This window comes from Heteronotia binoei, chromosome 14 (assembly GCF_032191835.1).
Source record: "Heteronotia binoei isolate CCM8104 ecotype False Entrance Well chromosome 14, APGP_CSIRO_Hbin_v1, whole genome shotgun sequence".
Taxonomy (NCBI): Eukaryota; Metazoa; Chordata; class Lepidosauria; order Squamata; family Gekkonidae; genus Heteronotia; species Heteronotia binoei.
In genome coordinates this window covers 70168615-70181013 of record NC_083236.1, presented here as the reverse complement: position 1 = coordinate 70181013, position 12399 = coordinate 70168615, and the positions used below count along the sequence as shown (strand labels likewise).

General features: G+C 51.3%; 1 protein-coding gene across 2 annotated transcripts in view; it reads left to right on the top strand.

Moving 5' to 3' along the window:
• The window catches only part of ANKRD11 (ankyrin repeat domain containing 11), a 233554-nt gene extending 232844 nt beyond the window's left edge, over positions 1-710 (top strand). For both annotated transcript variants that reach the window (XM_060253567.1, XM_060253568.1), the window contains one exon: positions 257-710. In XM_060253567.1, coding sequence (XP_060109550.1) covers positions 257-442 — 186 coding nt within the window. In that variant the 3' untranslated portion in view covers positions 443-710. The remainder of the gene's footprint in view (positions 1-256) is intronic.
• The last annotated feature ends 11689 nt before the right edge of the window (positions 711-12399 follow it).

Genomic DNA, 12399 nt, shown 5'->3' with positions numbered 1-12399 from the left:
GCTGCTGTCTTATCGCTTTTATAAGTTCTGGTGTTGCATTATAAAAAAAAGCCCTCCCCCTCCCCAAAAAAGAAACCCACTGCCCCTGTCTACCTTGTTTCTACTTCAGCATAAGCTGTGCCCACGCCCCATGCTGGAGGACAGGCACGCGTTGTATTGCCCTGCCGCCTTGCATTGCAGGGGGCCGAAGGCTGCTCCCCGCTGCGCCTCCCTCCCTCCCTCACTCTGCCTGGCTCGCTTTCTTTTCCCGCTCTAGACGTGCCTGTTGATGCGGCAGCAGCACGAAGCGGCCGCCCTGAATGCCGTGCAGCGGATGGAGTGGCAGCTGAAGGTGCAGGAGATGGACCCCGCCGGGCACAAGTCGCTCTGCGTGAACGAGGTGCCCTCCTTCTACGTGCCGATGGTGGACGTGAACGATGACTTTGTGCTCTTGCCGGCATGACGGTTCCACACCTGGAGACTTTCTCACTGCAAACTGGCATGGGTGGGTGCCCCCTGAGGACGGGCGCAGGTGCTCACACACACCCCAACCGCTTGCTGATGAATCCCTAGTCAGAAGAGGAGGAAGCAGAAAACCCACGAGGACACAGACGGCACTTTCTTCACGACACGTCTCCCAGCGCGCCAGGCAAAAGGGCGCAGGAGAAGGGAAGGACAGCCCCTCCCCCACCGAGCCGCTGCAGCGGAAGGAAGGAAGGCAGCGTGGACTGAACAGGGAGGGAGGGAGGACAAACGAGAGGTCGACGGGAGCCGGAGGAATTCTGGGACATTCTCCCGATGCCATGCCGGCCGCCTTGGGGGGGAGGGAGACGGCCAGCGCCCGTCACACACTCACGAGGGCGGCAGCGCCAGGCGCTTTGGTTTTTCCATTTGGTTGCGGGTGGATCTCCCCTCGGAGAAGCTGCAGGGTGGAACCACGGGGTGGGGGGTGGGATCCTGGGGTATGGGGTGGGGGTTCCTTCGTTTCTCTCGTTCCCTCCAGACTACAGTAAAATCAGTTGAGCAGGAAGGCACCCGGCTGGGCCCCAGAGGGGACGCAGGGCAGACCCAGCCACGGGCCTTGAGACCCAGATACGTCCCAGGCAGCAGCCAATCCGTGGGGGGGGGGGGGGGCGCTGAGCAAGGACTTGGCCACTCTCTTTTTAAGTGGAGTAAAATCCATACGGTTTATATATATATATATATAAATATATATAAATATATATATTTTTCCTTTAATCTTGGGCATTTCGTTTCTCTTTCTGAGAACATAACTTGAAAATAAAAAGATAAAACACTACAAGAGCCAATACTCATATAAAGAGAAATTGTATCCCATAAAAGCTGTACAGTTTTTATATACATTAACAATGTACTTTTTGCTGCCTTCTAGATAATTTATTTTGCAACACGTTACTGCACAGTTGTAAATAACTTATGTACTGTAACATCACTTTCAGTCATGTGTAAAGAAATAAATAAATTAATGAAAGTTATCTTTGTATGTATAGTTCACCCTAGGCAGCCCTCTTCCCCCCTCCCCAGTTTTCTTACCCACCCACCCCCGGAGGAAAAACACAAGTGACCCGGCCGACAGGGGTGCATGGCAGACTTCAGCCTCCCCCGCACAGCACAGCAGGTGCCATGTGACCTGGAGAGCCCATCCCCCACAATCCCTTCCCACGGCAGGTAGGGTCAGGGCGCTCTCTGCAGGGCACCTGAAGTCCCCACCTGAGCTCCTGCACGGTTGCTTCAGAGCAAAAGGCCCTGCGGGAACAGGAGACAGCCTCCTCCTGCAATGGCCAGAGACGTCATTCTCCTTGATGCCTCGGAGCAGATGGAGGCCCCCCCTCCCTTGGCTGGGAAGGGGCACAGTTGCAGCCATTTTGTTAGCCAAAGCCTTAAGCCCCCCTCCCCCCGCAGGGAAGCAGCAAAGCCCGGGCAGGGCAAGTGCTGCCGCACCCCAGAATCTCCCCCTCCTCGCTGGAGAGGACTTGGGCCCTTTGTTTCTCAGGGTATTGTGGATTCTCTGCTGTGTGGCAAAATTCAGCACAGGTTTGCATTGGGCGATCAGAGGCTGCCGGGTCACCTGTGACCACCGTGGTCTTGCTAAGTCGGCAGGTGAGAGAGGAGGGTGGTGTGCAGGTGGAGCCCAGGAGGGCTGGACCTGGCTGAAGCTTTCTTGATGACGAGAAAGAAAGAGGGCCACAGGTGGGCCTCTCTCCTCCAGATGAGTGCCAGAAAGTGGCTGTTCCGCAGATGAGCTCAGCAGACAGTAGGGCTTCCTTCTTGCCTTCTGGCGCTCCGAACAGTTGCAGGAAGCCCACCCTTCAGGAAAAGACCCTTTTAGCAGAGCACCCGGGATCTGTCTGCTTCCAGGTCTGGAAGGCCTTTCCTGGCTGTGTGGCCAGGCAGTCGCTGTCTGGGAGAGGCAGTGATAAGGGACAGCATCTCCTGGGGGAAGAGGCACAGGGATGAGTGGAGGGGAAGGCAGGTGAGCGATGCTAAGCTGTCTGGCTGCAGGGGAAGATTTTCTTGCCCGGTTAAGCAGGGATCAGTGTTGCCTGTCAGAAGTATTACTTTTTCTTAGCAGGGCTAAGAGGGCAACCTTTCTTTGCTCCTGTAAGAGCTGTATGGTGAGGCAGCAGCACTGTGACGCGTGTGCTCGTGCACATAGGCGTGCCAGCAGTAGTGCCGTGACGGAAGTTTAATCTGGCGGCTTCTGCCTGCACACCCAGAAAGACCCAGGTGACAGCTCTCGCTTCTCTTGCCCTTCATTGCAGGATCCTTTGGGAGGAGAAAAGCGCCAGAGTCCAGCAGCACCTTCAAGACTCACAAAGTTTGTGGGAGGGGAAGAGCTTTCATGAGGCTCAGCGGAGGGACGGTGGCTCAGTGGTCGAGCATCTGCTCGGTAAGCAGAAGGTCCCAGGTTCAGTCCTCGGCATCTCCAACTAAAAAGGGTCCAGGCAAGTAGGCGTGGAAAATCTCAGCTTGAGACCCTGGAGAGCTGCTGCCAGTCTGAGAAGACAAGACTGACTTTGATGGGCCGAGGGGGGTCTGATTCAATAGAAGGCAGCTTCAGGTGTTCATATAAGGCACAGTGTACTTCTTCAGATTCCAGTGATGCTCACAATAGTTCCTCCCCATCACGAATTTTGTCAGGCTTGAAGGTGCTCCTGGATTCCTCCTCTACAGACAGACAAACGCGGCTCCCTGTCTTGATCATGCTCCTTTGGGAGGTTTGTTCTGTTGCATCATCAGGACTCTGCCTGCTTTGGTACCCTTTCCCCATCACTGGGGGCCCTACGCAGATTGCGGGAGTGCTGGGTTGCAGGCCACTGGCAACTCTGGCGACATTGAACTGTGCCAGTTGTGCAAAGCAGGGGTGTCGACTGGAAGCTGTTCTCCGTGGTGCCTGGCCAGTCCTTCTTCCCACCCAGGCGGATCCACACTCTCTCTCTCTAAAAGCATCCTGTCCAACTGAAGCCACTAAGCTGGCCAATTGGACGGCTTTTATCTAGAGAAGGGGGGTGGGGGGATGAGAAGAGCCCAGAATGTCCCACATTCCCCTGCAGTAGCAGAGGGGTTCCCTTTCGAAGGCAACTTTGAACAGGAGAGAGTCTCCTAAATATTTCAAAGAGAAAACCTGTACATTAGCTGAGCGCCAGTAGGGTGTATAAGCGACCTTTGCAGAGCAAATCCACAAGAATTTGCTTTGGCAAGTGTTAACTTGTGCAAAACTAACAACTGCGTTCTCCTTTGCTGTGGAAAACACTTGTGATTCTGGCTGCACTTTCTTTCCTCCCGGTCTGAGGCTTTGGGCAGCCTCCTCCCATCAGCGAGCTAGTGATGAGCTGGGTCCGTGCCTTTCTCTGCCTATTGGGTCCTTTTATGCCCCTGTGCTTTGTGCAAACCATCTCTCTGTCCCTCCCCAATTTCCTTGCTTACGGTCGATCAGTGCCTCTCCCAAGCAAACTGGTTAGCAGAGACGTGCTTGCACGCACAGGAGAGATGTTTGGCACATCGAGGTTTTGGCTTCCTGTGCTCTGAACCATTTAGGGTGAATATTCTACTTAAGTCAACATGGTTTAGGTTTGCACAAATCGGCCCCAAAGCCTTGTGCAGCTTTCTATGGTTTGAGGGAGCCTAAAAGAAGTTGTGGTTGGAGGGAGCTAAAAAGAAGAAAGTAAAGGTTAACAAGATTGCCCTCTTTGGAAACCACAAAATTAGGGTCCTTGTGGAGCAGCTGTGAGCTGCAGATAGGCCCTGCTCTTCCTCTCTGCCCCCTTTTGATACCCACAGCTGGTGGGAAGACTCCGGGAGCTCCTTCGTTAAAAGCAGGAGACCCTGTTGGGGGGCAGGTGCGCTCTGTGGACTCAGGCCTGGGTGGAAACGCCCCTCCCGGCAGTGCTTCTCCCAGACAGCTTGTATATATCCGTGTAGATAACTCGGACGGGTCAATTCACTCCCTTCTGTTTGTACCAGTGCAACTTGTGTAGAATGTGGGGTGAAAGCAGCAGCAGCCGGGTGCGTTGTCTGTAATGTACCAATGTAATTTCTTTTCTTTCTTTTTTTACAATGTAGTTTGTGTACATATTGTTTGGCAGCGCTGGTCCTGCCGCTGTTGCCAGCCCTCTCCCGCCACACGACTGTCCTTTCGCTGTGCAGCTTCCTGCGGAAAGAGGCAAAATGAATACAGATGTTATTTTCTACGGTTGCATGTACAGAGAGAAGCGCAGAGATGCTGTTGTCCCTCAAGAGATAATGTTCATAAATAAATTCTTTTTTAAAAAAAAAAAGAAAAGAAAGGATGTGAAAGTGATTCTGGATGCTTGAACTGGGGCTGCTGTGCAAGAGGTGCTGCAGGGAATTTCTCCTTGGTGCATCCTTCCCAGATGCTGGCAGTTGGGTCTCCCTCATGCCATGCCAGGCACTTCCACCAGGCAGAGAACTGGGTGCAAGTAGTATCCAGGGAGGGATCTGAATCCAGAGCCCCCAGGCCTCTCTCTCTCTTTCTCCCCAACAACACACAAACTCCCGCCTTTGACAGGCAGACCAAATGCCTGCCTTTGTCACTCTAGAACAGGGGTGTCAAACTCATTTTTATGAGGGCCGGATCTGACATACGTAAATGTGACCTTGTCAGACTGGGCCGTGCGTGTCATAAAAACTCAGCCTAATCCACCTCACTAGTAGTGAATGCAACTGGAACTAGTGTCTATAGTGAGCTATATGTAACAACCACCAGAAGCAATGAAACGCTCATGTAAAACATGTATAAATGCCGGTAGCAGCAGATGAGAGCATGCATTGATCCATGTTATAAAGAATTGAGTTGTTGCTCCGTGTAACGTCGGAAAGAGGCTGAAGAAGTACTGATAAGCGAAACCGTGAGGATTCCTTTCAAAAGTGGTTCCTTATTCTCTCTGTGCCTTCACAAGTGGAACACTAACAAACTCAAAGACTCCACCCACATCTTTACTATATTTTGAAGAAGCTTGTTTCTAAGAGACTGTGAGATTCTATGTGGGGAAATTTCAAGCATTACGTATTTAAGTGTTCCTAAGTTCTGTTTTATTTTCGTTTGCACTAAAAGAACACATTTATACACATTTTACGTGAGAGTTTCATTGCTTCCGGTGGTTATTACATATAATTCACCTCACTGGCTTGTTGAGCCTCAGCCAAAAGAAGGAAGAGAGGCTTGGCTAGCGGCTCTGCTGTGCAATTGAGAAAGCCTGGCAAAACTAGCTCTCCTTCCCCACTTCCCTGTTACTCCTGTGCAATTGAGCAAGCCTTGCAAAGCAAGTTGTGATGTAGAAGGAAGTAAGAGAGAGGGAGAAGGAAGCCGATGACAGCCAGTTGCTCGCGGGCCCAATAGGAACCCTTCAGGGGCCTAATTCAGGCCCCCAGGCCACATGTTTGACGCCCCTGCTCTAGAAGGTGCAAAGGCAACCCTGAGGTGGGGCCAATCCTGACTTGCATGGGTCCTGCTTTCTTCTACTCCTCCATCTGCAAATCTGCAGAGTTCACCCAACACGGTGTGTAGATTGGGCGTTTTTAACAAGCTTTGGGCTCAAAAAGTCCATAAACTGGCACCACCTTTAAACAGAAGTTTAAAGGCCCCCCAAGTGGCCAGCCTGCTTAGAAGGCAGCTGCAGGCTTCTGGACAGAGCTCGTGTTCTCTCGAGGGGCCCTGGAGCCTCCTCCGAGCAAGCTGATGCCGCCATGAGGGGGGTAGTCATGACTGCTCTTGCATTTGATAAAGAGGGTTTAGAACTCCCAGAATGCAGTGTGCTGTACAGACTCTAGTTGAGACAGCCCTGCTGTCGTGGCAGGCACCACTGGCTGAGCAAGATGGCCAAGAAGATGAGGGCAAGCCCCCCCCCATCAGTACATTCATGCCCAGGGCTTCTTTTGCAGCAGGAGCTCCTTTGCATCTTAGGCCACACACCCCTGATGTAGCCAACCCCCCTGGAGTTTACGGGGTTCTTAGTCCAGGGCCTACTGTAAGCTCCAGCAGGAGGGTGCAGCCTAATAGGCAAAGGAGTTCCTGCTACAAAAAAAGCCCTGTAAATCACGCCTCTTCTGGCTGGCCAGGTTCCTAGGCACAGAAAGGGCCTTCTGAGAGCTGGCATTCTGAGACCAAGGCTGTGTCTGGGGCGGTGCTGGGAAACCAAGAAGGCCGGGGCGGGAGAACACAGTGTCTGTCCTGTGCATGTCACACTGGCAAGCCCAGGCCCCAGCAAAATCCACAACCTTAAGCCATGTAATTCATGATCAGAGGCCCAGGGACCAAGGAGCCCTTGGAGGAAAGGCTGAGGGACCTGGGAATGTTCAGCATGGAGAAGAGGAGATGGGGGGACGGGCTGTCACTTAGAGGAGGGCAGGCACTGGCTGGATATAAGGGGAAAGAGTTGTTCAACAGTGGAATCAGCTAGTGAGGGTGGTGGTGAGCTCCCCCTCCCTGGCAGCAGCTGGCCAAACACTTGTCAGGGATGCTCTAGGCCAGGGGTGGGGAACCTCTGGCCCTCGGGTCATTTATGGCCCTTGGGATCACTTGGTCTGGCCCTCGGGGATTGCTGGGCCGAGCCGAGCCATGTGGTGGCCTCTACGAAAAAAGCCCTGGACCTAGACATTTGCCTAAGGCTGCAGACCATGTGTATGTGCGCACGCGCCAAATTAGGCTGTCCCCACATGACTTCAAATAGAAAAAAGCAATTATTTGTATTAATTTTGCTGGTCTGAATTGTTCTCCCTTGGCGGACCACTGTTTTTTTAAGTTGATAATTTTGTATGGCCCACAAATGACGTTATAAATATCCAAATGACCCTTGGCAAAAAAAAGGTTTCCCACCCCTGCTCTAGGCTGACCCTGCATTGAGCAGGGGAGCTAGACTAGATGGCCTCTATGGCCCCTTCTAGGATTCTGTCTCTTTTACTAAGACCAACACAACATACTGTGCTAGCTTTTGAGTTCTCTAGAACTCTTTTTTTGTCCGTGTGATGACTGGACTGCACAGATTTTATGTTTAGGTCATATAAAATTGTTATTCAAGAGACTTCATATTTCTTAAAAAAATAAGGACATTATTTACAATCCTTTGAGCACACTGGCAGAATAACGACTTTGTGATATTGAAGCAACAGGAACTTTCAGCGGACATCCCCCCTGAGAATATCCCCGTCTCAGAAGACGAAATAGCTCTTGCCGCTCAATACCACCTTGTGCCACCATCGCCGGGCAGTTCCACCTCATCAGCGTTTGCACTAACAGGCTGAAGTGGGCTGCAGCGCTTTCCCTGACGATTTCTCTGGGAGCATGAGGCCACCTTTGGTGACGGACCCTGCTGCCCGCACATCTCTCGACAAGGACCTGGTCAAAGAGTGGAAGGAATTGCTTCAACACCTGCCCTGCCAGGGTGCCTGGCTCGGGTGTTGCCAGTCCTGCTCACATGGATGCTCCCGTCACACCTGCCAGTGACCAGCAGTTCCTGACACCTGTGGGGGAAAGGGCTGAGTTCTCTAGAACTCCCAATACCACCTTGTGCCACCATCACCGTCAGGCTTTATTGTTAAGACTGCAGATCTTGCAGGAACCAAGCTTAAGATCTCTCCGCGTTCTGCACAGGATGCTTTGCTGACGTCAATGTGTTGTGATTTCAGTTGGCCTTAATAAAAGCATTACACAGCTTTTGTTTTAAGCACCAGTGAATCAGGTTAAAATTCAGGCCCAGGAATTCAAGTAGTCATTTGGCAAGCCTGCCAGGTATCTGCATCTCCATGGCTTCTGTGCAGTCCCACATGCCTGCCTGCGTAGAAGACCACTTGAGGAGCAACAGATACAGGGAAACGCAACCCGTTTCCTCCTCCCACTCACTCAGCCTAATGTCATGAACGTGCCGCGCCTACCCTGCACAGGATAATGCCAAAGCAGCTTCCCTCACCCTTTTAATGTCTGCTTGTGGGTGGAATATGGACTCTAATTGGCACACTTAGTGATTGCAAACAGAACCGGAAGCAGGTGGCTTTGTTTGGGGTTAACCAGCGTACAGCATGGGCTCTTGATGGGTATCCTCGGGTGCATGACAACCTTCCACCACTAGGGGTCACCAGGGGATCACAGAAGCAAGGCGGAGACACTCCTCAAACAGGGAAAGTTGCTCAGCCTCCTATTGGTCCATTCAGAATCCGCAAAGGAGACTGGAGTAGCTGCAGTGGCTTTGAATAGGACCAACCAAATTGACACCGATTATGGTGCAAACTTGAGCTCACTAGAGCTCATTGTTAGCTCTTTGTTATTCCACCCACAAATTTAAAAAGACAGAAGGGCAGAAAGTCGTCTGGCCGTGGAGTTAAAGGTCTGATCCTGCCTCCATCTGAGGGATAAAACCAGGCACTTCCCTTTGCTTCACTGTTAGCAGGGCCTCATCTGACAGCACGTTCTCTGGGAAGGTGAATTCAGGCTGTGCCTTCTGCTCTGTGTTCTTTCACTTAAATACAGGAAGAAGAAGACGACGAAGACTGCAGATTTTCACCCCACCCTTCTCCCTGGATGAGAGACTCAGAGCAGTTTACAATCTCCTATATCTTCTCCCCCCACAACAGACACCCTGTGAGGTGGGTGGGGCTGAGAGAGGTCTCATGGCAGCTGCCCTTTCAAGGACAACTCTGCCAGAGCTATGGCTGACCCAAGGCCATTCCAGCAGCTGCAAGTGGAGGAGTGGGGAATCAAACCCGGTTCTCCCAGGTAAGAGTACGCGCACTTAACCACTACACCAAACGGGCTCTCCCAGAAGCTGCCCTTTCAAGGACAGTGTGAGGGCTATGGCTGACCCAAGGCCATCCCAGCAGCTGCAAGTGGAGGAGTGGGGAATCAAACCCGGTTCTCCCAGATAAGAGAGCTATGGCTGACCCAAGGGCATTCCAGCAGCTGCAAGTGGAGGAGTGGGGAATCAAACCCGGTTCTCCCAGATAAGAGCGCTATGGCTGACCCAAGGCCATCCCAGCAGTTTCAAGTGGAAGAGTGGGGAATCAAACCTGGTTCTCCCAGATAAGAGAGCTCTGGCTGACCCAAGACCATTCCAGCAGCTGCAAGGGGAGGAGTGGGGAATCAAACCCGGTTCTCCCAGGTAAGAGTACGCACACTTAACCACTACACCAAACTGGCTCTCCCAGAAGCTGCCCTTTCAAGGACAGTGTGAGGGCTATGGCTGACCCAAGGCCATTCCAGCAGCTGCAAGTGGAGGAGTGGGGAATCAAACCCGGTTCTCCCAGATACGAGAGCTATGGCTGACCCAAGGCCATTCCAGCAGCTGCAAGTGGAGGAGTGGGGAATCAAACCCGGTTCCCCCAGATAAGAGTCCGCGCTCTTAACCACTACACCAAACTGGCTCAGCATTGAATGGACGTCGGGGACCATTGCTAGCAATACAGCTGATTGCTGGCCTGCGGCTTTCAAAGGGAGCCTGCATAGCACACACCATGTCCTCAAGAATCTGCTTTCCACCCTTCCGTCTTTTTAAATTTTATCGCCATTTGTTTATTTAAGATATTTAAATAGAACTCCAGCTGGCTTACAATGTAAAGGATGTAGGATATATAAAATACATTTTAAAAGTCCAAGTTGAAAACCACAATTTAGGACCGCAAGTAAAAGAGTAAAATACAGCCCTAAACAGATCTGTTTTCAATGGTCCCCTAAAGAGTGAAATTGACCTTTAGTCTGATGAAGAGTTCTGGAGAGCTCGAAATCTTGCACAGTATTTCCTGTCAATCTGGCTTATTTTAGAATCATAGAGTTGGAAGGGTGCTCCAGGGTCATCTGGTCCAACCCCCTGCACAATGCAGGAAACTCACAAGTATTTTCCTGCCCTCCACCCATGGCCAGAAGATGGCAAAAAAAACCCCAAACTCTCCAGGATCCCTGGCCCAACTGGCCCGTAGAAAATTACTGCCCCTGACCTCAAAGTGGCAATCAGCATTTTCCTGGGCATGTAAGAAAGGGCCATGAGAACTAAGCCCTGGTACAGCCCTTCCCTCTCATGATCTGCCTAATTCACAGAATCAGCATTGCTGTCAGATGGCCATCCAGCCTCTGCTTGAAAGCCTCCAAACAAGGAGAGCCCACGCCACCTCCCGAGGAAGCCCATTCCTGTCTTGATAAAAGGCAGGACACCAATTTCATTCTTGTTTGTGGATTCCTTAAATAAAACATTTCTTCAGGCAAGCCTTGGGCTCCACCAGCCCCTTGGCCTCCCCTGGATCCAGGAGCATTTCTGCAACAAGTGGGTGTGCCCGAGAAGAGGGGAGGGGGGTAGCTGTGTCCGGGGCTGCTGCTTGGGTGAAAACTTGTTGCCCTGCAGTGACCTCAGAGATCCTGGGGAAGTGCTGGTGGAATGCACAGCCTCAGATCTCTCTCTCCCCCTCTCTGCTTGCCTTGGGTTTGCAGAGCTGCCTTTCTCAACATGCCACTTAGTTTCATCAGGGGAAAGAACGTTTGTGACTCAAAGCATCTGGGATTTTGCAAGAGCACTCCGCAGCCCTCATACAGCTGCTCAATGTGGAGGGCTGCCCCAGAGAAGACAGCCAGGTCTGCTTGCCAGTCCCATGGAAGTGTGGGAGGGAGGCTGGAAGAGAAGGCAAAGGAACCGCAGAAGGTCTGCCTTATTCACCAGGCCTGCTCCTCAGGCTGGCTTCTATCCAGTTCCTGGCCGGCTGGGACACCTTTGCACCTGAAACACACCACTGGTGGCTTCCCAGAACCAGTCCTGCCCCTGTGTGGGCGGGGATTGGCCAGCACTTTCAAGGAGGACCTCTGCTGATTGACAGATGTCTCCCCCCCCCACCCATCACAAAGGGGAGAGCATCACATGGCTGCCCAGGCGCTCTCCCAGTGCTTTTCCAAGGGTTTCTTTTTCTGTCTCCACAAAGGGCTCATGCCCATAGCCCAGGCTAGTCCCTCAGCCAGCGGCAAACTCTTCATCAGCAGTGTCACCTGAGCTGTCCCCGAGTACCGGAAGGTTTTTTGAAAATAAATATCTTTATTTGAGACATGAAATATAAAAAAAAAAAATCTACAAATAAAATTATACATATATCTTCTGATATAGGGATGTGCCTTAACAATGCTAAGAACCCAGGAAATATATGCAGAAACCATCATTGTTGCTGGAGGGAAAGTTAAAGAACATAAGAGAATCAGGCCAATGGCCCATCCAGTCCAACACTCTGTGTCACACAGTGGCCAATATATGTGTGTGTGTGTATATATATACACACACACACACATATGTATACGTTACAATACAGATTATGTTATATATGTTACAATACATATTGTGCAATTTTAACATTCCAAAAGAAAATTAAACTAAAGACTTACATTCAATAGATAATGTTAATCACTTCCAGTTGAAAAGCATAAAGTTTGTCCGAGGAAAGATAGTCTAAATATGGGAACCAAACTGTAGAAAAAGTGGACTCATACAGCTCTGAGTCCTGTTGCTTTAAAAGAATCCCTGATTTTATCTCGCACACGCATTTTCTGAACTTTTACTTGCCAATCAGCTACTGATAATGACTTAGATTTCCGTTTCGATGCTATTTCCAAGCGTGCTGCTGCACATAATTTTTCACACTGGAAGCTTTTTCAGAGGCCAATGAAGACCACAACTTTCTCTTCTCCTTCCCCAGTGACTGACCTGGGGTTTCCTGTCCACAGCAGAGAGCTGGGCTAGATGCCGTTTAAGGGCCCTTCCAAGCAAGGACTAGCTGGCTGGTGAGACGGCAGTGTCCTCTCAAAGCCGATCAGGGCTGACGGCAGGAAAACCTCCCAGCGTCACTTCTGGAATGTGGGGAAACACCAGGATCGAAGGTTTTGAATGGCCGCTGTCAGGAAAACGCACCCCAGTGGAACCC